Source organism: Mus musculus, chromosome 15, assembly GCF_000001635.26.
Source record: "Mus musculus strain C57BL/6J chromosome 15, GRCm38.p6 C57BL/6J".
Taxonomy (NCBI): Eukaryota; Metazoa; Chordata; class Mammalia; order Rodentia; family Muridae; genus Mus; species Mus musculus.
This window is the reverse complement of record NC_000081.6, coordinates 12,209,621-12,231,611: the sequence shown is the minus strand read 5'-3', so window position 1 is coordinate 12,231,611 and position 21,991 is coordinate 12,209,621. Positions and strand designations below refer to the sequence as shown.

The 21,991-nt window shown below is 46.1% G+C and overlaps 1 protein-coding gene across 4 annotated transcripts in view; it reads right to left on the bottom strand.

The window, feature by feature from the left end:
• Mtmr12 (myotubularin related protein 12) overlaps positions 1-21,991 on the bottom strand; it is a 67,271-nt gene that overhangs the window by 40,629 nt on the left and 4,651 nt on the right. For all 4 annotated transcript variants that reach the window (XR_001781539.2, NM_172958.4, NM_001356498.1 and 1 more), the window contains exon 2: positions 1,278-1,338. Coding sequence is in view for 1 of the 4 variants with exons in the window: in NM_172958.4 (NP_766546.1) it covers positions 1,278-1,338 (61 nt within the window). In the remaining 3 variants the exon portion in view is untranslated. The remainder of the gene's footprint in view (positions 1-1,277; positions 1,339-21,991) is intronic.

Sequence of the window (21,991 nt, the reverse complement as noted above, 5' to 3'; positions counted from 1 at the left end):
GTCCCAGGAAAAGTACCTTAGTTATGGTCAAGGTGAAAGGTAAGTGGATAAGGCTTCTTGTGCCTCATCTTACAGTCACACACTGGAGCTGGGGAACCAGTGTGCAGCGGCTACCACAGCACATCTGCTGAGACCTTCTGCAACACGGCATGCAGCACTTGCTGTCTGACCACCTTGTCCAGACCAGACACCGACACGCAGCTGGGGTCTGAAAGGCTTTTTAGGCTAAGGGACTGGGAAGTTACCTGTCTTATAAGAGGCTGCTATAAGGTGGAAAAATATACTTAACATCAAGTCAAAAATAGAGGTTAATTTCAGAATCTATAATTCCAAGGAGGGGGAAAAACCTTAGGAGAGATGAATAAAAGTTGAGACCATCATTAAAGAAAAAGGCCTTTGAAATTTTAAACCATGATTTAAATGTCTAAAAGAAAAGTCAGGCATCCTTGTTACAGAAAAATACACATTACAAGAAAAACAAGGACAGCATGCACACCTGTGAACCCAGTATTCTGGAGGCAGAGGCAGGAGGGCCACAAATCCCAAGCCAGCCTGCGAAATTCCAAACCTAGTTTCAAAATAAACAAAACACTTAGAAAAAGAAATGATTTTGGACTGGGAAAAAAATGGGACAAAGTATACCAGAGGCAAGACTTTCCACATAAGAGGGAGCTACACCATCCAGAAGTCTCTGTTCTTGAACTCAGAAGCAATTAAAATTTCATATGAGCGTTAGCCACTCTCCTCTGTCTCAAAAACAGTCAACCAATCCAGGCTCCTTCATAATGAATGACTCAGAGCAAAGCCCCGGTGCCTCAACATCTCGGGTGCCCGTGCTGAACTCCACCAGCAGACACACAGGTGCGCTTCCCCGCCCCTGCCCCGTGCTGGGAGCCCCAGCCAGCTGTGATCTCTGAGAGCAGCAAGAGAGCATGCAGGCCATGGGATCCTCCCAGGGCATGGGACGTTCTGCATTGGAGACCAGGAAAAAAACGCATGATGCCAAAAAGGCCCCACTGCATTGTGAAAGGAGTGAGAATTTCCCATTATTACCATCAGGTTGGAGGAAAGGGAAACAAGGAAAATTCTTTCCAAATGCTGTAACCCCAGAGCCAGGTGTGTAGCTACTGAAGACCTTGACATCTTGGTTACGATACATCATTACTGTTATGTGCAAGAGGATGAAAACAAAGGCGTTTATATATAGCAACACTAGGGATGATGTCATCTATCTCTGGCCTCAAGCTATATGTGAGACTTGATAACATGGCCGTTACCTGGCAACAAGTGAAGAGTGACTTCCTTCTCTGTTACTTCCTTTTCATCTGTGTGAATTTCCTAAAAATAAATAAGTAAACAAATAAATACCAGAGCAAAAGATTTTCTTTCTTTAAGGGCTCAAAATAACAATGAAGGCATGCTTTCAGAATACACATCAAACTATGACATACACTCTGGAACTTTTAGTTAACAAGCTATTGATTTTACAGTTCTTTATCGAGTGTGTATACACACAAGCACAAGCACAGTGGGAGTGTGTAGGTCAGAGGACAACGGCTGGAGGCTGGATTTCTCTTCCCACCATATAAGTTCCAATGATCAAACAGGTCTTTAGGCTTGGTAGCAAATACATTTATCCAGTAACTAGCCTTTAACGAGGTACTTTTAAAATACATGTTCAGGGCGCTGGAGCTGTGGTTTAACATGCATAAAGCCCTAGATTTAATCCCCACATCAAAAACCAAACCAAACAAACAAGCAAAAAGAGAATGTGGAGAGACGACTCCTTTGGTAAAGTGCTTACAGCACAGGCATGAGGACGCGGCGGCCCTTCTGCAGCACACACGCACCTGCAATCCCAGTGCTGAGGAGAGATGGGAGGATCCCTGAGGCTTACTGGCTAGCCAGTCTACCCAGACATGTAAGCCTGGGCTCAGTAAGGCGGTCTCAAAAAAATAACATGAAAGACAACTAAAGAAGACACCCAGTGGGGCTGGAGAGATGGCTCAGCGGTTAAGAGCACTGACTGCTCTTCCAAAGGTCCTGAGTTCAATTCCCAGCAACCACATGGTAGCTCACAGCCATCTGTAACGAGAACTGACGCCCTCTTCTGGTGTGTCTGAAGACAGCTACAGTGTACTTACTTACATATAATAAATAAATCTTTTTTTTATTTTTTGGTTTTTTGAGACATGGTTTCTCTGTGTATCCCTTGCTGTCCTGGAACTCACTCTGTAGACCAGGCTGCCCTCAAACTCAGAAATTCACCTGCCTCTGCCTCCCGAGTGCTGGGATTAAAGGTGTGCACCACCACTCCTGGCTATAATAAATAAATCTTAGAGAGAGAGAGAGAGAGAGAGAGAGAGAGAGAGAAGACAAAGACGAAGGCAAAGAAAAAGAAAACGACGACAACGAAGAAGACACCCAGTGTCAATTTGTGGCTTCCACAGGCACACACATGCACATGTGCCTGCATGTGTACCACAGGCTGTGGTAGAACATGCCAGTAACCCCTGCACTCAGGAGGTGGGAGCAGGAGGATCACCTTGTTCAAGGTCATTCTTGTCTATTTCACAAACATGAGGCCAGCTTGGGCTATATGAGACTCTGTCTTAAAAAATAAAACAGTGGGGCTGGATGGTTCAGTGGTAAAAGCACTGGCTACCAATCCTCAGGACCTGAGTTCAAGTCCCAAGACCATACAGTAGAAGAAAATTGTTCCAACCAGGTTGTCCTCTGACTTTCTTATTAGTATCATCACACAAAAATGAACACACCACAAAATAAATACATACACATGATTTTAAAATATAAAAACAAAAATAAAATATGTTTTCACGACAGGGTATGGTGCCTTGGTCTGAAATCCCAGGACTTGGAAGATTCTTAAAGTAGAATATACTAAACTCAAGGTAGATGAAATGTGTGTGTACATTTATAGAAAACGGGTCATTTAAATGAATCCTGGACAAGTGCTGGAACCAGAGAATCAAAGGAAAAGTGTAATTCAGCATGGGAAAGAGTATAGAGTAGGAAACGCCTTTGCAATGCACTGTGAAGGCCACCCCCAACGGCACTGCTTCAGGGCTGTGTGAGCATGAAAGGCGCCAAACTACAGGAGACGGACCAAGGGCACAGAAAGAGCCTGGCACACCTAAGAGATGGCAAATGAAGTGCATAAGCAGACAGGACAGGAGGAGAAGGTAAAACAGCTGACAACCCATTCTGTGAGAGGTGAAACAGGGCTCAAAATCACTTGTGCACCTCCTTAAGGGATCTATCTGGGCTTTCTCCCATGGGAAACAAGACAAGGGAAGCAGGAGGAAACTGAACACGTACAATTTACTCTCTCCAACAAACAACAAACAAACAAGCACGGGGCTCGATCAGAAGCACGAGTGGGCTGTAGCTGACAGGGACAAGTGTCCCCCTTTCACAGATGGGGCCTGAGGGATGGAATGAAGAGCTGTACTGCCTGCCAGCTGACACCAGCACCGCGAGAACCACCACGGGGTCAGTGTGATGTGTGCATGTTGAGGAGCAGGGGCTTGGGCTGGAAAGGAGGTTCAGTGGTCCCGATAAGGACTTGAAACAAGGCCAAACTGCTCAAGCCTCAGCAATTAAAACAAAGAAACAACGGACGGGAAGAGGAGGGATAACGACACTTTGAAGGAAGACCCCTGAAGGAAGGCCTACTGTCTCCGTTCTGAAACACAGAGCAGAGCCAACAAGATGGTCAAAGGATGCTATCAATTATCTACAGCATTTCCTGGTGTGATGAAGAGCTGTGCTTAGTACGTTAACCTAGAAAAGTCCCGACTTCTTCCCTGGAATAATTTTAAATACATTTTGATATTGGCACCAAGCTGGTAACTGAAAATCAATCTCATTTCAAAATCTTGGGAAAACCCAAAAGCAACAAAGTCACCCAGAAACCACATACTTCAGGAAGCATTTGGTGATTTCAATGTAGAAGAGCATGGCAGAAAGGCAACAGATTCCTAACCTCCTCAACTTCCTACCGAAGCTGCCTGTATTCACCACACTTCCTCAGCACGGGAGCCAGGAAAGCAAAGGTCAGAACACAGTAAGATGCAGTTGCTGTTGAAAATAATCCTATCACCGAATAGATGCAAGTCTCATCTCAGGACACTAAATCAGCTACACCAACACCCCGTTCACTCCACATCTAGATCACACAGAGACCATACCTATTTGGAATGCTGTCAAAAGTTGTTAAGACCTGAGCAGTAATAATAGATGTGTAGAACTTTGCACACGGTGACCAAAGTCCTCCCAAATCAGTCGATAGACTTACCTGCATGCTTTAACTGACAAAATTGCCAACATCTAAAAGCTTTCGTTCATACCAGACATCTACTCCCCATTAGTATCCCCTTCTCCTCACTGTCTCCACGTCACAGACGAGGAACCTGAGTTTTAAAGAGCAACTTAAGTTCTAAGGACAAATGGGCATCAGCCTGGGCTACGTGCGAGCCTACCCCGAGGAACACATTTGCACATGTGCGTCTCCTCCCAGTCAGGCCGTTTTACGCCAAGGCATGAGCTGTAGGCATCAACCCTTCGGACGAATGACGACAAGCTGTGCAAATGGGACTGTTACTGATACAGGAACAAACACAATCTCTTCCTTAGACCATGGCGTCACGACCCAGTAGACACTATGGACTGGGAGATGTTCAATCTGCAAATGCCAATGTTTCCTCCAGTCCTCTTTCAAAGTGAACACAGGACCAGCCTCCCTGAGACAGGATTGATGATGACCGTTTCTTGAGTCACAAGTACCTGGCTTGTTTAGAGGGCTTTGTATTGATTAGCTCATTTAACCCTCACAGATAGCTTTTGAAATAACCATTAGAGTATCTCCTCTACAGATGAAGGCATCAACTGGTGTGCGGAGCAGGTATCCATGCTCAGGCACCTAACCTCACCTACTCAGTGCTCTTGCGGATGCCACCATGTCTCTTGTATCAAACGGAGAAATGTAAGGAAAAGGGAGACAGGGTGATCAGTCAGGCAGTTCTGAGTCTCACCTGAAATCAGATCAAGTCCCACAGAGTGTGCCCACAGAAGCTGGCTGTGTGGTACAGGCCTGTTATCTCAGCACTCAGAAGACTCAGGAGGGCAAGGCCTCAGCTAGCTTCAGTTACTTCAAGAACAGCTACATGGGGCCCATCAGAAAAGAGGGCTGGGGGCAAGGAGAAGGCCTCTAAGATGAAAAATATGAAGAAAAAAAAAAAGAAGACCCGCTGTACTAGTCAAATACTTGAGACCTTCAATGGAGGATGCGTTTTACATAAGCCCACAGTCACTGTCAGTCACCAGGGTGGGAAGGCATGGCAGGGCAGAGGCATTTACACCATGATGGACAAGCAGCAGACAGAATACTGTACAAGGAACCAGAGTAAGATCTAGTCCTCGAGGACACACCCACCAGTGACCTACTTCCTACTAGTCCCACCTTCTGTCTTCTACCACCTCATATAGTAAATGCCATCATATAATAAATCTATCTAGAGATTAGTCCACTCATTGGGTCAGAGGTCCCATGATCTAACAGATTCTAGAATTTTTCACCACCACACCCAAAGTGCGCTTTACTAATCTCCTAGGCATTTCTTAATCCACTTAAACTGAGTCAAATTAACTATCACACCTACTCTTCACAAGTAATGGACCACAATGACACTGGCTGTATGGGGAAGAAACTTGGGGCTTCATTCACACCAGATGATGGAGTGATCCCTAGTGATGCCTGAGGACTTAATCCATGTGTAAAGCAATAATCTCTTGGTTGCCATCCCAACTCTGGAGAGTACAATGGTTCACTGCGCTCCAACCCTAGTTAAAGCTGTTGTGTATGTACTGTCTGGCAAGGCAATGCTTCCATTTGCACACAGCCTAATGGCCATCCCAAGAGTGCCCTTTTAAACCTCCTCCAACCAGCTCCAACAGCCACTCTAACAGGATCCAATTCTCTCAGTATCACCTCTTAAGGGTTCCCAGAGTCCATGCTCCTGTCTTCTGTCTAACAGGACCATCCTATTGGAGGTAGCAGCCTCATTTCTACCCACACCACACAATACCTTTCAACTAGGCTGCTTGCATTTGCTTTCTTTCTGATCCACTCTCCACCGGCAAGTGGAGGCCTTTTCAGAACACAGCCTGCTCTGATTTAGGCTTGGGAGAAAGTATGTGAAGCCCTGTCCAAGCTGGTCCACACCTTCGTGACCAGTCTGCCTCCTGCCATGTCCTCATCACTACACTGGACACTCGATCTTCTCTCAGGCCATTCATCTCTCTCACACACACTCTCATCCGGAGCTGTCTCCACAGGCATTTCCTCCTGCTTTGACTGGCTTCCTATCTCTATTTGCCACTAAGAATGTTTTTGTGTAGCTCAGTGCAAAACCATTTCCTCAGGGTAACCTCTGTTGCCAGGTCCCCCCAGCCTCCTGTCTGTCTGTCTGTCTGTCTCTCTGTCTCTGTCTCTCTGTCTCTCTGTCTCTGTCTCTGTCTCTCTCTCTCTGTCTCTCTCTCTCTCTCTCGTATAATTAGCCATCTCCCTGAAGACAATAAGCCCTGTGGGGAAAGTTTTGCCCCCAAAATCAAATAGTGGTCTGATGCATGGTAAATACTTAAAAGATTTTGTTGAATTAATTAATAATTAAAAGTAGAGTCCAGGACTGGAGAGATGGCTCAGCGGTTAAGAGCACTGACTGCTCTTCTAGAGGTCCTGAGTTCAAATCCCAGCAACCACATGGTGGTTCACAGCCATCTGTAATAAGATCCAATGCACTCTTCTAGTGTGTGTCTAAAGATAGCGACAGTGTACTCATATAAATAAAAAATAAAACTTTTTTTTAAAGTAGAGAGTTCATACTTCTTATATTTTATTTTTAATTTTCAGCCAAAGTAAACTAATTCCAGTACTTAGGAGGGAGCGGCAGGAGGATTACATGATCAAGGGCAGCCTGGGTACCAAGTGAGACCCTGTTTCAAAAATTTGAAATAAAGGGGCTGGAGATATGGCTCTCTAGTTAGGAGCCCTTGCTGCACTTGCAAAGGACCCAGGCTCAGTCCAGCATGGCAGCACACAGCTGTCTCAGTCCAGCATGGCAGCACACAGCTGTCTCAGTCCAGCATGGCAGCACACAGCTGTCTCAGTCCAGCATGGCAGCACACAGCTGTATCAGTCCAGCATGGCAGCGCACAGCTGTCTCAGTCCAGCATGGCAGCACACAGCTGTCTGGAACCCCAGACCCAAGACATCTAACTTCTCCTTCCAGCCTCTTGGGTACGGCATGTACATGGTAAACATATGCACAAACAGCCAAAACACTCAGACATATAAAATAAAAATAATGTATTTAACACACACACACACACACACACACACACATATGAATTTAAAAGCCAAGCATGGTAACTCACTAAAATCCAAGCCTTCTGAAGCTCTAGGCAGGAGGAACTATAAGTGTGTGAAGCCGGTCTTGACAACACAGTGAACTGTAGGCCAGCCTGGGTTACAAATACAACTCTGTCTCAAATAACATTTAGAATTGAAAAATAACTTTAAAAGTTTCTTAACAAGCAGATTCTGAAATCAACAAGAGATAAGAAGCTTAATGGGAGACTAAGAAACAATAGCTAGGGCTGGAGAGAGGGCTCAGAGAGACTCAGGGCACAGACTGCTCTTCCAGAGGTTCTGAGTTCAATTCCCAGCAGCCACATGGCGGCTCACTGTAATGAGATCTGATGCCCTCTTCTGGGGTGTCTGAAGAGAGCAGCAGTGTACTTACATACGTAAATAAATCTTAAAAAAACAAAAACAAAACAAAACAAACAAACCCAACAGCGAAATGTGGCCACTGGTATGGTATGGCTGGCATCACCAAATGTTCTAACCATGGCACAGCATGCCAAGGAAAGACCACTCCCTTAAATACTGCCAGGCCATGTGTGGCACTAATCTAGATTGTCACTCATGAAGCAGGTTCATGAGAACTTCAGCAAGGCAGCCTCCGCAGACAGACCTGGCATCATTGCAGGGTCTCACAACCAGATTCCACAGCAGCCAATGACCCGCCTCTTGTTCTCTTGGTTTCCAGGCAGGCCCAGGATTCTTCTGCCTCTGCACCTTCGACCACACTAACCTTCAACTCTGACACAGTCAGCGGTGAAAGCCTATAGCTATGAATTGTGACATAAAGTTCCTCGTGGAAAATATGCAATTCTTCACTGACCTCATTAACTATCGTGTTCAATATGCAGGAAATAAAATGTATGATTGCTAATAATTGAGTAGAAATGGCTCTACAGGTTACAAAGACAGACTTTTTCAAAGCTAACCCATTTCAAGAAGACAAAATGTCAACACATGTCTAAGTTATAAATGACCTAAGTGCTCTGTCCTACGCCTGTCACTCTCCATTCAAAAAGGGACAAAGCTTGCTATTATGGCATAAAAGAATAGCAGAACAGCGTTGTCACTGGGGTCACAGTGTCTCTCCTTTTAAAGCTGGGCTAAGTTTCAGTGAAATGGACTCAATTATAATCAGGGCAAGACCCAAATGAAAGTGGTCCAGCCAGAGGGGCAGGGTCAGACTGGACTTCATTCGCTTCCAATTTCAATGTTTACCTCAGTGTATGGGCACTCTTTTCTGTTTGTTTTAATTTAAAAACAGGGTAAGGGCATGAAAAATTAGCCTGCCGATTTCTGAGACTTTTCTTTCACAGATCAAAGGGAGTTGGTTGCATCTGTTCTGGCTCCCACTGTGAAGATCAACAGTTCCTAGAGCTTGCAGCTGCCACTACCCCAGCATCCAAGACCCCCATGCATGCTCAGCATGCATACCCTTTCTCACGATGTCTATGCCAGACAAGATGAGAGCCGGAGAAATGTCACCCAAAGGAGACACAGCCACAGAGATCTGAGGTATAAGAGTTGTCTGTCTGCCTTCTCAGATCTGTTTCTGAGGCGTGGTAAAACCACATGGCTCCAGTGAGGAGTCAGTTCCCCGTGCTGGACATCTGACAACGGAGAAAAACTGAGTATCCTGAATACCAAATGCAGGGGAGATGGCCCAGTGATTGAAGCACTTGCCATGCAAGGGTGAGGATCAGAGTTTGAGCCCCAGAATCCACCTAAAATACCAGGTGGGTGTGGTGGCTCAATTTTAATTCCAGCTGAGGAAGGTGGAAACGGGATCCCTAGAGCAATTAGCTAGCAAGGCTGGCTGAACTGGTGAGCCTTCCTATCTTAATGAATGAGATGAAAGAACAACTGAGGACAACTATCATTAACTTCAGGCCTACACACACACACTCATAAACACACACATGTGCCTAGCTAAATGCAAACATATATACAAACTTGTCCTAGTTAGTGTTACTATTGCTGTGATAAAACACCACGGCCAAAAACTCCTTGAGGAGGAAATGGTCTATTTGGCTTAGCTTCCACATCACTGTTCATCACTGAGGCAAGTCAGGACAGGATGTCAAGCAGGGCAGGAATGTGGAGCAGGAGCCATAGAGGATGCTGCTTATTAGTTTGCTCTATCCAGCCTGCTTTCCTATAGAACCCAGGACCTCCAGCCCAGGGATGGCACCACCCACAGTGGACTGGGCCTTCCCATATTAATCACTAGTGAAATACACTACAGGCTTGTCTACAAACAAATCTTATGCAGGCGTTTTCTCAGTTGAGAATCCCATCTCTCAAATGACTCTATCCTGTATCAAGTTGACATGAAACTAGCCATCACAACACACCAAAGAGAAAAAAGAAAAAAGAAAAAAAGAGGAGGAAAAAAGTGAGTTGATTTTCGTTATGATATTCAGACAAAAAAAAAGTGTTGGCTCTTCAGACAACAGTTACTAAAAGCCACAGAAAAGTGCACCTACACATTTCATTTAATTTTCAAGACAGTAAACTTCCCTTACGCTCTCACTGTTCACAGGAAGACTGAGCCAGAGAAAGCGCAGAGGGCCCTTAGCTTCAGCTATACCTGAAGCTGTGCTCTGACCTTTAACCAACCTGCCCCTGTCTGCGGATCTGCTCTCCGGGATGCTGCCTCTGCCCATCAACACTGCTGACCTGCTCCAGTGCAGGCAGGCACAGGATTCGGAGACAACACGGCACACATCTCTGCCACAGCGTAAGAGATGAGCGCCTAAGAAATACCAGGTACAAGGCCACACAGAGCCCGGCTGGCCTCCCTTGGATGCTGTAGCTGAGGCTGACCCTGAACTCTGACCCTCCTGCCCTGCCTCCTGAGATCTCAGGTGTGTACCCAACCATAACACCGGGCTTTAGAAAGGGATGAAGGAGACTGACACCCAGGATCTGACAAACGGGCAGAGGTTAGCTGTCCGCAGACTGGCCAACACTCTTACTCAAGTCCCTTAACGCCTCTGCACCAGCCCTATACGCTCTGGACGAGCGCTCCCACTCCGATAGCTTTCGGATGATGATCCACAAACAGCTCTTCATGCAAGATCTACTGTCACAGCTCCAGATCCAGATGCCCCAAGAGCCCCATGGACACTCACACTGGAATCTCCCTCAGTCCTTTAAAGCCACATTTCAAAGCCAACGTATCATCCCCACACACATCTGCCTCTTATGAATACAGCGTCTGTGGGATCTGGCTAACTCAGCAAGCCATCCAGGATCTAGGGAGCCATGCTCTAACTACTGCTGTATCTCAGGTCCCATACTCTGCTTTCATGACATGTCCAGATCTACTTTCCCCTATCACTCTCTTATGTAGGCCATCATCCTGTTGCGTGGCATGCTTCTATGACTACCCCTGCCTTTATGTGACCCCGCCAAGTCCTGTGCTTACTGAGACCACACAATACATACAGGTCCCTCAGTTTGTCCCATCCAGTATCCGATCCAATCGCTGTCCACAGTCCAGCTCCTTTGTGAAGCTTTCTCTGATCCAGCCTTCCTCACAAGACTAAGAGGCCCTCTTCTAGATGCCCAAGCCACTCTCAGTATATGCTTTTATTAAGTAGACCCCAGACAGATAAGATAACTAATTGCAATTATCTCCTATCTCACCTGTCTCAGCAACAAATGACGCCACGTCAGGTCTTAGACTGTATCTTCTGGGTTTTTAGCTTCAATTCCTACCCTTGACAAATAGTCAATTGTCAATGACCATATACAGCAAAACATACAACAACAAGTAATTCCCTTTCTGGGCAATACTCTTCGGTGTTAGGCATAGCTACTGAAAGAGTACAACAGCAGCTCTACTAAAAACTCCCAAGTCGACAGTTAGACTCTAGCCTGTCCGCCAAAGTAGCCTTTATGTTAAAGGTCCCAATGCTATTGGACGCAATACTAAAGGTGTTATTGGAAGGTGATGGAAACTTGAGGAAGCGTGGCACAGTGGAAGTCTTTGAGGCGTCCTTCAATGAAGATGATGGGCCCCTGGTCCCTTCTGCAAAGAGGCCAGCAGTTCTGTCCCCACACACTCCTGCCATGATGTGCTACCTCATCACAGACTAAAACAAGGCCAACTAATCATGAACAAGAGCCTCCAAAACAGGAGCCAAAGTCAATCTTAACCCTTTACTCTTCAGATAAGTACTTCAGTTATTTAGTACATGGACAGAAAGCTAACAGACTGTGCACTAAAGTGGCTGGAGCCAGATATTATCAGTTGTTCCCTGACTTTCTGAAATATGTTTAGGCTTCACTGATAGAACAGGGGCTTGTTCAAGTTCAGATTTAAACAGAGGTTTCTCACCAATAGTATAGACTCTGTTCTGGATGAATCCACACGTCGGTCTATTCTAGGGAGCTAGATTCTTAGAGGTGCTTGTAGAAGCCTGCCTCCCTCAGAGACAGTCTTGCTGGCAGGTTCATTCCCTGAGCTTCCTGACTCAAAAAGCAGGACAGGATAATGGCTTTGCTGCTGACCACAGGGCTACTCAACTATGTACATTGCTTTGGGCCATTACAGGCACCAACCACTCTGGTATTGAGCCAACAGACAATCATCTAAAGGCAGACAGGTAGACAGACAGACAGACATGCAGTAAGAAACTGACAGTCTGTCTGGTTCCAGGTAACAATTCCATGCAGACACATACCCAGGCTTTAAGGACTCTCCTGTTCACTCACACAAATGAGTTTCAGCTAGAAAGCGTCTTCATTAGAAGCCTCCATTAGAAGGCTAATTGGAGACCAGCACTTCCAGACTAAGCGTCTGTTGTCTAAAACATCTGAATGCAATTTGTTGGTGCTCAGTGTCCACTCTTAGATGTCTTGCCTGTGTCATTTATTTTCACCTAGTTCTTCAACCTCTTGACATTGCACTGAAATATGTCATCTAGAAATATGTTGGGCAACATTTACAATTATACCGGGACACAGCCCTTGTGCTTCAGGTTGGCCACACCTGTGAGTGTAAGGAATTTTCAACCCCACTTTACAGATAAGGCCAATAAAACTTCAAAAGGCTAAAGTCCCCAAGGTTCCCACAGCCAAATAGATGGTGAGCCCTGACACCAGCTCGAGCATTCTTGACCCTTAAATGTTTTTTAATTTTTTTTCTTTTGTCTGAGACAGGGTTCACATAGCCCACACTGGCCTTGAACTCTCTGTGTAGATAAAGATACTTCTACCTCGGCAATGCCTGGGTTACAGCATGTACAACCCCACCCCACTTAGCCCAGGGCTTCACGCTAGGCAGCGTTCCACCACTGACTACATCTGATTGGGTTGAAGACACATTGCTCTTCCAACAGTTCATCATTTACTAGAGAAAGGGAAGCATCCACCGCTCATTCATAGGCCTTTGGAAGGGTCACCAGACCAGACACACATTGGTCCTCTAAGCAATCATTCTCCAGAGTAAGAAATTCAAGTAACACAGGGCATAGTGGCGCACGCCTTTGATCCCAGCACTCAGGAGGCAGAGGCAGAGGCAGAGGCAGGCGGATTTCTGAGTTCGAGGCCAGCCTGGTCTACAAAGTGAGTTCCAGGATAGCCAGGGCTACACACAGAAACCCTGTCTCGAAAAACAAAACAAAAAAAAAAATTAAGAAAAAAAAAAAAAGAAATTCAAGTAACAAGGAAAAAGACACGAATACCAATGTAAACCTCAAAACCCACACATGTGACTTCATCAGTTAGCTGGATTCTCTAACATTCTCTGAGCCACGGCCAATACAAAGGGTCTATACGTTTATGCAAACGTGTGTGTGTGTGTGTGTGTGTGTGTGTGTGTGCACTCACTTGCGCACACACACACTCCAGGCACTGGCTTAAAAACTACAACTGTGATAGCAAAAAGAACCATTAGGGGACAAAGTACCTCAGGCCAAATCTGACTACAGAGCATTAAGATTGATTAGGGATCAATGCTAAAGAATCAATGCGGGCCTAATCTTGACTCCTCCATCCCCCTTCCCAAGAGGCATCCAAAAGCCCCTCAGGGGATGCCTCCCTGCAGCTGCCTTCTGAGAAGAGATCCTATCCTGAAATGGGCCTCACACATCCTTCTCTGTCTGAAGCCAGCAGCACTCAACAAGACCAGTGAGTGGGTGGCGCAAGAGCCTGACGCTGGGGAGGGGGGGGGGGCTTCAGCCTTTCTCTGCTGGAGAACAGACACATAGACATTGTACAAAGACACAAGCAAGGACGGAGCTGCTGCAGCCCGCACCACAGGGGAGGAGGCCAGAAGACTCCTGGAGCCTTACAAACTGCACCTCACCTCTTTTCTCTTCCCTTTGGAGTTTCTCATTTGACTGTATTTTAATGTCCCTCAAATTTTGAAGTTTAAAAAATGTCTCCTGCCGGGCAGTGGTAGCACACACCTTTAATCCCAGCACTCTGGAGGCAGAAGCAGGAGGATTTCTGAGTTTGAGGCCAGCCTGGTCTACAAAGTGAGTTCTAGGACAGCCAGAGCTACACAGAGAAACCCTGTCTAAAAAAAAAAAAAAAAAAAAAAAAAAAAAAAAAAAAACCCAAAAAACTAAACAATGTCTCCCATTCCAATCCATGACCTTCCCTGTCCCTGGTATGTATCCGAATCTCATTGTTGTTGTTTTATTTTACATAGCTGAGTCTCAAAAGGATCCTGTGGTGGCGCACACCTTTGACCCCTACACTTGGGAGGCAGAGGCAGGCAGAACTGTTGAGTTCAAGGCCAGCCTGGTCTAGAGAGTGAGTTCCAGGGCAGCCCGGGCTACACAGAGAAACCCTGTCTCAAAAAAAAAAAAAAAAAAAAAAAAAAAAAAAAAAAAAGGAAAGGAAAGGAAAAGGAAAAGGAAAAGGAAAAGGAAAAGGAAAAGGAAAAAGCAAACCCACAACCTCTAAAACCAGAAAATTTAATTCTCTAAAACCAGAAACGAGACACTGTGGGTCACACAGAAAAGAAATGTCCACAGTCCCGGCCAAGCTCAGGCTTTCTTAACAAAACCACAGGCAAATGGCGTTCTCAGAGAGCAGAAGGGCTGCATGATGAGGTCTGAGGTGGAGAAATGGAAGCGCACTGGACAGGGCCCCTCTGCTGGGTCGTGCAGAGATCTCGAGGCAGTGCAGACAGGAAGCATAATAAGGGTTCTAGCGGAGGAAGGTGGTAATAGAAACGAAGACGCTGTCAAGGAGCTCCCACAAACGGTGCTCTGGAGGCCGTGACTGCTTTGCTTATGGACGATGAGGGGAAGAGTCGACTGACAGAAACTTGACAGGCTGACCTCAGAAGACACCAAGCTGAACTGGGGATGGTTAGTCCAAGACTTCTCACCGTGCCTGAAGCCCAGGCCTTTCCTCAAAGTCCTGAACGGACATGAGCTACTGCTGCAGAAAACCATCAAAGAAACTATGAACGCCCATGAAAAGGCAAAGCCCGGGCAAGGAGGCCTGGGGAGACAGTAAAGGCAGCCACAGGGGTGTCAGTAGATGTGACAGAAGCACCTGCCAATCCAGAGCTGGGTGAACTGTGGTTTATTTCTTCTCTTCTTCAAAACTAGCCCTCAAGGAAGATGTCCAAATTCTACAATGAGAAGTCTCAAAGAAGTGACAGACCCATGTCTAAGGTCACCATCAAGTGCCTGAATCCCAACAGGAGACCCACAGAATCACAGGCTTGTCCACACTCTCACTCTCGGGGCACCTCCTTCTCAGCCCATTTCCTGATGCTCACTCAGCTCAGGAAAGGCAAATGTTGGGCAGGTCAAGCGCACCTGCAGCCTCTGAGGTGACAGGAATAGTGCCGATTAACCACGCAGGCCTGCGCACGCAGCTCAGCGACAGCACACCTGCACAGCATGAAAGCCATAAACCATAACCATCATCAGCACCAAAGCCATAAGAATTAACCAAAAACATCCACACAAGTACTGTTACCAGCTTTGCGTGAACTGCCTCATGTAAGACCAGCAGCATCCTTCTGAATTACATGGTGTTATTATTCCTATTCACAGATCAGAAAACTGAGGCTCACTGATGTCAATATGTTGAAAGTAATGATGGCTGTGTTGGGAGAAGGTGACAGGTGGCAGTACTGGGCTGACACTGCTTCAGAACCTACACTAAAGGATGTGACTAAGAGCGGCTGCAGCGACACATGGTGCTGCCTTCAGACTTCCCTCCCTACTGTCCCCAGAACCCTTCTGTGTTGCTTAAATAACTGGGGGGAGTTAACAGCCTTCGTGTGAGGGTCAGATAACATTTCCCTGTAGGCTTGCTAAGAGCCAGGCTGACCTAGTGCTAATGAATCCTTCCAGAATTTGGAAATGCTCCTCCAGACGTATCCCTTGTCACTGTCATGCAGAGAATACACAGGATTGGGTGAGATGGGGCAGATGCCCCAACTACATATTCCCAGTACACCTGGGTAAGTAAGCTTTCACGATGTCCGTCTAGTCTACCTGTCTTATTGGCCCCTCCTTCCCACACCAAATCCTACAGAACAACTCATCTTCTCAGGTCCCACGCTGCCTCCACAGAAGCTGTGCTCAGTGCCTCCTCTGCTCTGGGCATTCTGGGCATGCCTCTCTCTCAGGTTAGGCAGCTCCTACTTGTGCGCTTCAGAGCCATCTGGAGACCGGCTGTCTCTCCAACAGAATGGTAAGTGCCCACATACACAGTTCCTTTGGATTCCTAATTTTAACCTAGTGTTAATAAGCAAATGGTAGGTACACAAAGACACTGAGCAGACAATCTCCCAGTTCTAGCTATGATTAATAATAAGAGCACCTGTCAGCTGCTAGGCATCTGCCACAGGCCAGCATAGAGCAGAATATTTACCGTGTACTTCTCATCCTCAAAACAAGCCTGCAGGGACGATACCTAACCATGTCACAGGCGAGGAGAAGAGACAGAAAGGCCGAGTCCATGTCTAAAGTGCCATCAAGAGTCTGGGACAGAACCAAAACCCTCTGGAATCACAGCTGAAGACTCTTCTATGACATCACCACACCTTCTTCTCAGTCCCAAATTCCCAGTGACCAGTTTATTCCTTACGGACTGTCATGCACGCCACATTGGCCCTGCCTTCTGTCTGCCACATACTGAGTTCTTAGACACAACACAGAGGGGCACTGGGGGTTCCCTTGTCACTTTTGACAGTGACCACTGGGCAGGTGACCTTGAAGCTAAGCTAAGCAAGCTGAGGTGGAGCAAGCAAGGCGGCAGGGAGGCAGGATACGGAAAGATGACAAGTAGGCATGCAGACAGGTGGAGGTGAAGAATGGCCAACAGATGATATCAAAGGAAAAGGCATGAGGCATAAATATGCGGCCCCGACAAGTCCTGGGGACAAAGCTGAGGCACTTAGCCAATGGCTTAACCAGCCAGAGCCCGAGGCTCCTCTTTAACACTGTCCCCACCACAGACCGGACACTAGGGAAAGTGCTGAGGTAGTGGTTTGCTTAGAGAGGGACTACGTCCCCACAGACCAAGAGAATAGATCATTCTCTCCCAAGCACATGGACGTAGGAGGAAGATGATCTTCAGGGACAACTCTACTTCTAGAGGAAAGGCATCAACACAGCCAGACTTTTCTATTTGAAAAAAGGAACTGTTTTCAGGCTGTTCTTGGGTTTTTTGGTTTGTATTGCTTTATTTTTAAACATAGGAACTTAAAAAAAAAAGATAGGAACTTAACAATGTTGCCGAGGCTGGCCGTCAACTCCCTGTGTAACCTGACTGAGCTGTCCTCAAAGTCAAGACCCCCTTGTCTCGGCTACTAAAGAACTTAGCATGCAGGCTTGAACCACAACACCACATTTGGGTGTTTTGACTTTTTTTTAAATATCCAGAAAAGGCAAATATTAAAACCCAACAGGTCAGGACTGAAATAGAAGCTGGTGACCTTACACAAAGGTAGACCACAGCACTCTAAGTCAAGGCTTCCTTGCCCTCCCTCACGAATACTTAAGCCCTGATGTTTGGTTCCTTCCCCAAGAGCAAGGAACAGAGGCGGCAAAGGCCACCTGTGAGATGCTCCCCACCAACCGCATGCTGCAGGACAGACACAGACAGCCTGGAATTATCTGTGCTGCTCAACTACCAAACTGAAGCAGCATGGTTTTGTAACTGACTCTGGAATAAACACAAGCCATTTTCTTTTGCTTAAGCTAATTATGACTTCATTTGGGTCACTTGTACCTTAAATGAGTCAGTCACTGGGCACACGTGATAAAGGACAAAATTTGGCCTTTGACAGAAAAGCCTGACAGAAACGAGTAAAGAGGAAAATCCTGTCCACGCCACACAATGAAACTAGCAAAATGCCAAAGGCCGTGTGGTCATCAAGAAAAAAGCTGACGGCTGCGTTCTCATTAGGTCAGAATTTTAAATATCAAATCATGCTAACTGTATAAAGCAACAAAAAGTGGAAAAGAAACTTTCTGAGCGAGTGAAAAATATCCTAATAGTTACCACAGTCAACTTTGCTGTCATGGCACCACGGCAACCACCATGATGAAACACTCCACTTATGAACACCTTAGCCACAAAGAGTTCTGTCCTCTAAGATGACTGACCAAGCATGTATGGAGCACCCCAGTGTCGGAGGAGGAGGAGGGAGAGGGAGAGGAGGAGGAATACCACCACCACTACCTGTATTTATTGAAGCCTATGTGCCAAGTACTCTGCCAAGAGCCTTCCCTAGAGCAGTGAGAGTCAGCAGTCATGAACAGTCACACTGATGGTTTAAGAAGGGTGTCACTATCATTCCAGTTCTCCAGCTGGAAACCAAAAGAGGCTTAAAGGAGCCGGACTCCCCTGCCAGCACGCAGAGCCACCGACAAGCTTTTGCTTCCTTTAGTTATGTTCCGCAAGGTGTGCAGGGGCAGAGGGGTGGGGGTGGGCTCTGGTGTCCTTCCAGCCCCTCTGTCTTCCTCCCCAAGGCAACAGAAACTAGAGGTTAAAAGATTATTCTAGTTCAAAGCAGACTTCTGGGAGCCATCCAGGAGGATCACCAAGGGTCTGAGGCCTGCTTAGGACACTCTCTTTGTTCCAGGTCAAGTCTTGGCCAAAAATGACATGCACAATTTAAATAAAAATAAAATATATCAGGGCTGGCGAGATGGCTCAGTGGTGAAGAGCACATACCACTCTTCCTAAGGACCTGAATTCAATTCCCAGCACTCATATCAGGTGGCTTACAACTGTCTGCATCCCCAGTTCCAGAGGGATCTAACACCTCTGACCTACCTGGGCATTTGCATTCACATTCATATGCACACACACACACAATTAAAATAAATCTTTAAAAATAAAATACACCTTGCAAGGCGCAGTAGTATACAACTTTAATCTCAGCACTTGGGAAGTAGAGAGAGCCAGACCTCTATGACATCAAGGACAGCCTGATCTACGAAGTGACACCCTATCTCAGTAAATAAAAAGAAATAAAAAAAATTTTTTTTAAGCTGGGGTCTCAGTATGTGCCTAGAACTCTCTATACAGAGGAGATTTGCTACCAACTCACAGACATCCATCTGTCTTTGCATCCAAGCTCACCTGGCTAAAGTAAATCTTAAAACAACAAAATTACCCCTTCCACCTACGCTGAACATCTACCTCTGCTTCTTCTTAAACTCTACAGAAGTCCCTGGGTGCTACTGTTAGCATAACCCCAGCAGAGTGAAGAATGCAACTTCAGCACTTTTCTGAACTCAAATTTTGGTCAAGGGCTGCAAACTACTGACAGACAAGGGCAATTGCTGCTGTTAAAACAGCTCAGACACACCCTGCCAATATGGAGCAGTGTCAGCTTCAAGTTTGACAACCATACACCATACACAGAGAGAGAGAGAGAGAGAGACAGACAGACAGACAGAGACAGAGACAGACAACCTAAGTGGAATTACTGCTTTATTTGTGGTACCATACCTATGGGTTATTTTATTTTTCTAACTTTCAAACTGTAACACTGTTACATTGAATTTATCATAAGATATATGTGGATTTTGTTGTTTGTTTTTTAAGGGAAAAAAATCACCCTGAAAAAGATTCTTTCTAAAACCCACTTGTCACATGGGATGATTCCACGAAGAAACAGTCCAGAGAATCCAACATCCCGCTGAGGAAACACACACACACACACACACACACACACACACACACCCCAGTGTGAGCCTTTGATTGTGGTAGCAGTCCTGCCTTTCAGACTTCACCCAATCATGGGCCTTGCATATGTCCCACTGACTGAGCTTCCCACCAGCCATGACAGTGACACTGGAGATGGCAGCAGGGTGGGAGGATGATCCGGCTCCGAGAGGAAGGCTCAGTATGGCAGCTGTTTGGTCAGAACGTAGGAAGTGTTGCTTGGCAGAGCCTTCTGATGCGCCATCTGTGAGTTGTATGGCACTGGCCCTGACCCAGGGAGATGCCACAGGAAACACATGCAGGAGATAAAAGCGGAAGCTTGACCACATCATCAAACTAAAGCCCAGTTAAGAAAGTGACGATTTTAGGAAGAACCTTTAATGTCCTTCCCTGGCCCATTCAATCACTCTCGGTGACGGCCAACCTCAATGAGGTGATCTGGTGAGGACAGTGGGGCCACAACGCAATGCGCAGTGCTTGCCTAGCATACGCATGCCTGGGCTCAATCCCCAGCCCAATAAATGAATGAATCAACAATAATACATATATGAATACCTGCTAAGGGAAGGGGAGCCTCACTGTATATTTTAATATCTCCATTAACAGAAGAAAAGTAGTGTGTTTCATATACAGAGAGGGCAAATTCTGAATGCACTAAAAACCAGAGGGGAATCCCAGCATTTGGGAAGCGGATCTGAGTTCAAGACCAGACTGATCTATAAAGTGAGTTCCAGGACAGCCAGGGTTACACAGAGAAGTCCTGTCTTAGAAAAACAAAAAAAAAGAAAAGAAAAGTTGAAGACTTAGAAAAGGCTATGGAGTTATACAGATTTAAAAAGCAAAAAAAACAAAAAACAAAAAGGCAGGGCCATCAAGATGGCTGAGTGTTAGTGGCCACGCCTGACAACCTGTGCTCAATGCCTGGGGCCTAAACTATGGGAGGGAAGAACCAACTCCTCAAAGTGATCCTCTGTACACCTGCCGAGGTGCGCTCAGGAGTGCACGTGTGTGCACATGTGCTAAATTTAAATGTAATAAAAACATCAAAAATGAACACACATAAGCCAGGTGGTGGTGCCTGTCTTTAATCCCGGCACTCAGGACACAGAGGTAGGCGGACCTCTGAGTTGAAGGCCAGCCTGGACTAAAGAGTGAGGTTCAGGACAGCCAGGGCTCTGTCTACACCTCCCCACCATAACGCAAAAAAAAAAGAAACAAATAAACAAAAGACTAATGCATCTAAATTCTGCCTTTAAAAGTATTTTTATGAGCCAAGTGGTGGTGGCACATGCCTTTAATCCCAGCACTTGGAAGGCAGGGGCAAGTGGATCTCTGTGAGTTCGAGGTCAGCCTGGTCTACTGAGTGAATTCCAAGACAGCCAAGCTAAAGAAAAAAGACCTCGTCTCAAAACAAACAAACAAAAAACAAAACAAAAACAAAAACCCCAAACCAAAACAAAACCAAATAGCAAAGTATTTTTACTATTAGGACCGGGTAGGATGTCTGTTTTAGGATAAGCTATAATTTATTCTTCCTAGTATTTAGCCATCAAAGCCATCAAAGTCAGTGATCAGCAGAAACACACCTCAAGCTGGCCATGGTGGTGCACATCTGAAACCACAACACTCAGGAGGCTACCGCAGGAGGGTCTTGATTTCCAGATCAACCTGGAGAGTTGGGGCTATTTAGGGAGACAGTGACTCAAAATACATATAAGACAACGTGTTTTCCATTTCACTGTGTCTACTTTGTAGAGTGCTATAGCTCGACTGGATGCCTATCTCTGGGTGCTTGGTAGACTCAGCAGATGCTGTGTACACATCTGCTGAATTAGAAAACAAAGCCTCTAGACACTGCAATAAACACAAGGTCCCTGTACCTGCTCAGTAAGTCTCCCAGATTAGCACCTAACAAAAGCCACGGAGGAAACTCACGGAAAGACATCAAGGAGAAAGCACTGCAGTGCGCTACATGCGCCATATGTGGACAAGCCTGTTCTGCTAATCAAAGTTCTCTGAGTCCACAAAAACAAGGGAAAGAAGACCGAGGCACAGCCAGACCGTCCCGGTTAAACACTGTGTGGTAGGATCAAAATGCTGGCAATACACAGGTTCTCTTCTGAAACTTACAGACTCATGGCTCACCAAAGAAATGGGCCTAAGTAAGGACTAGGAAACGATGTGTTTGTCTCCTTAGATAAAAAGAAGACGAGATAAAGAGGAAAGGCATGGCTATGGCTCTTCTTGCCTTTTCTCCCTGTTTCGGAGCTTCTAGTGCTGTGATCAAACATTCTGACCAAAGCACAGTGGGGAAGAAAGGCTTTGTCCGGCCCACCTTCTAGGTCACAGTCCATCACTGAGGGAACTTTGTGGAGGGGTGCT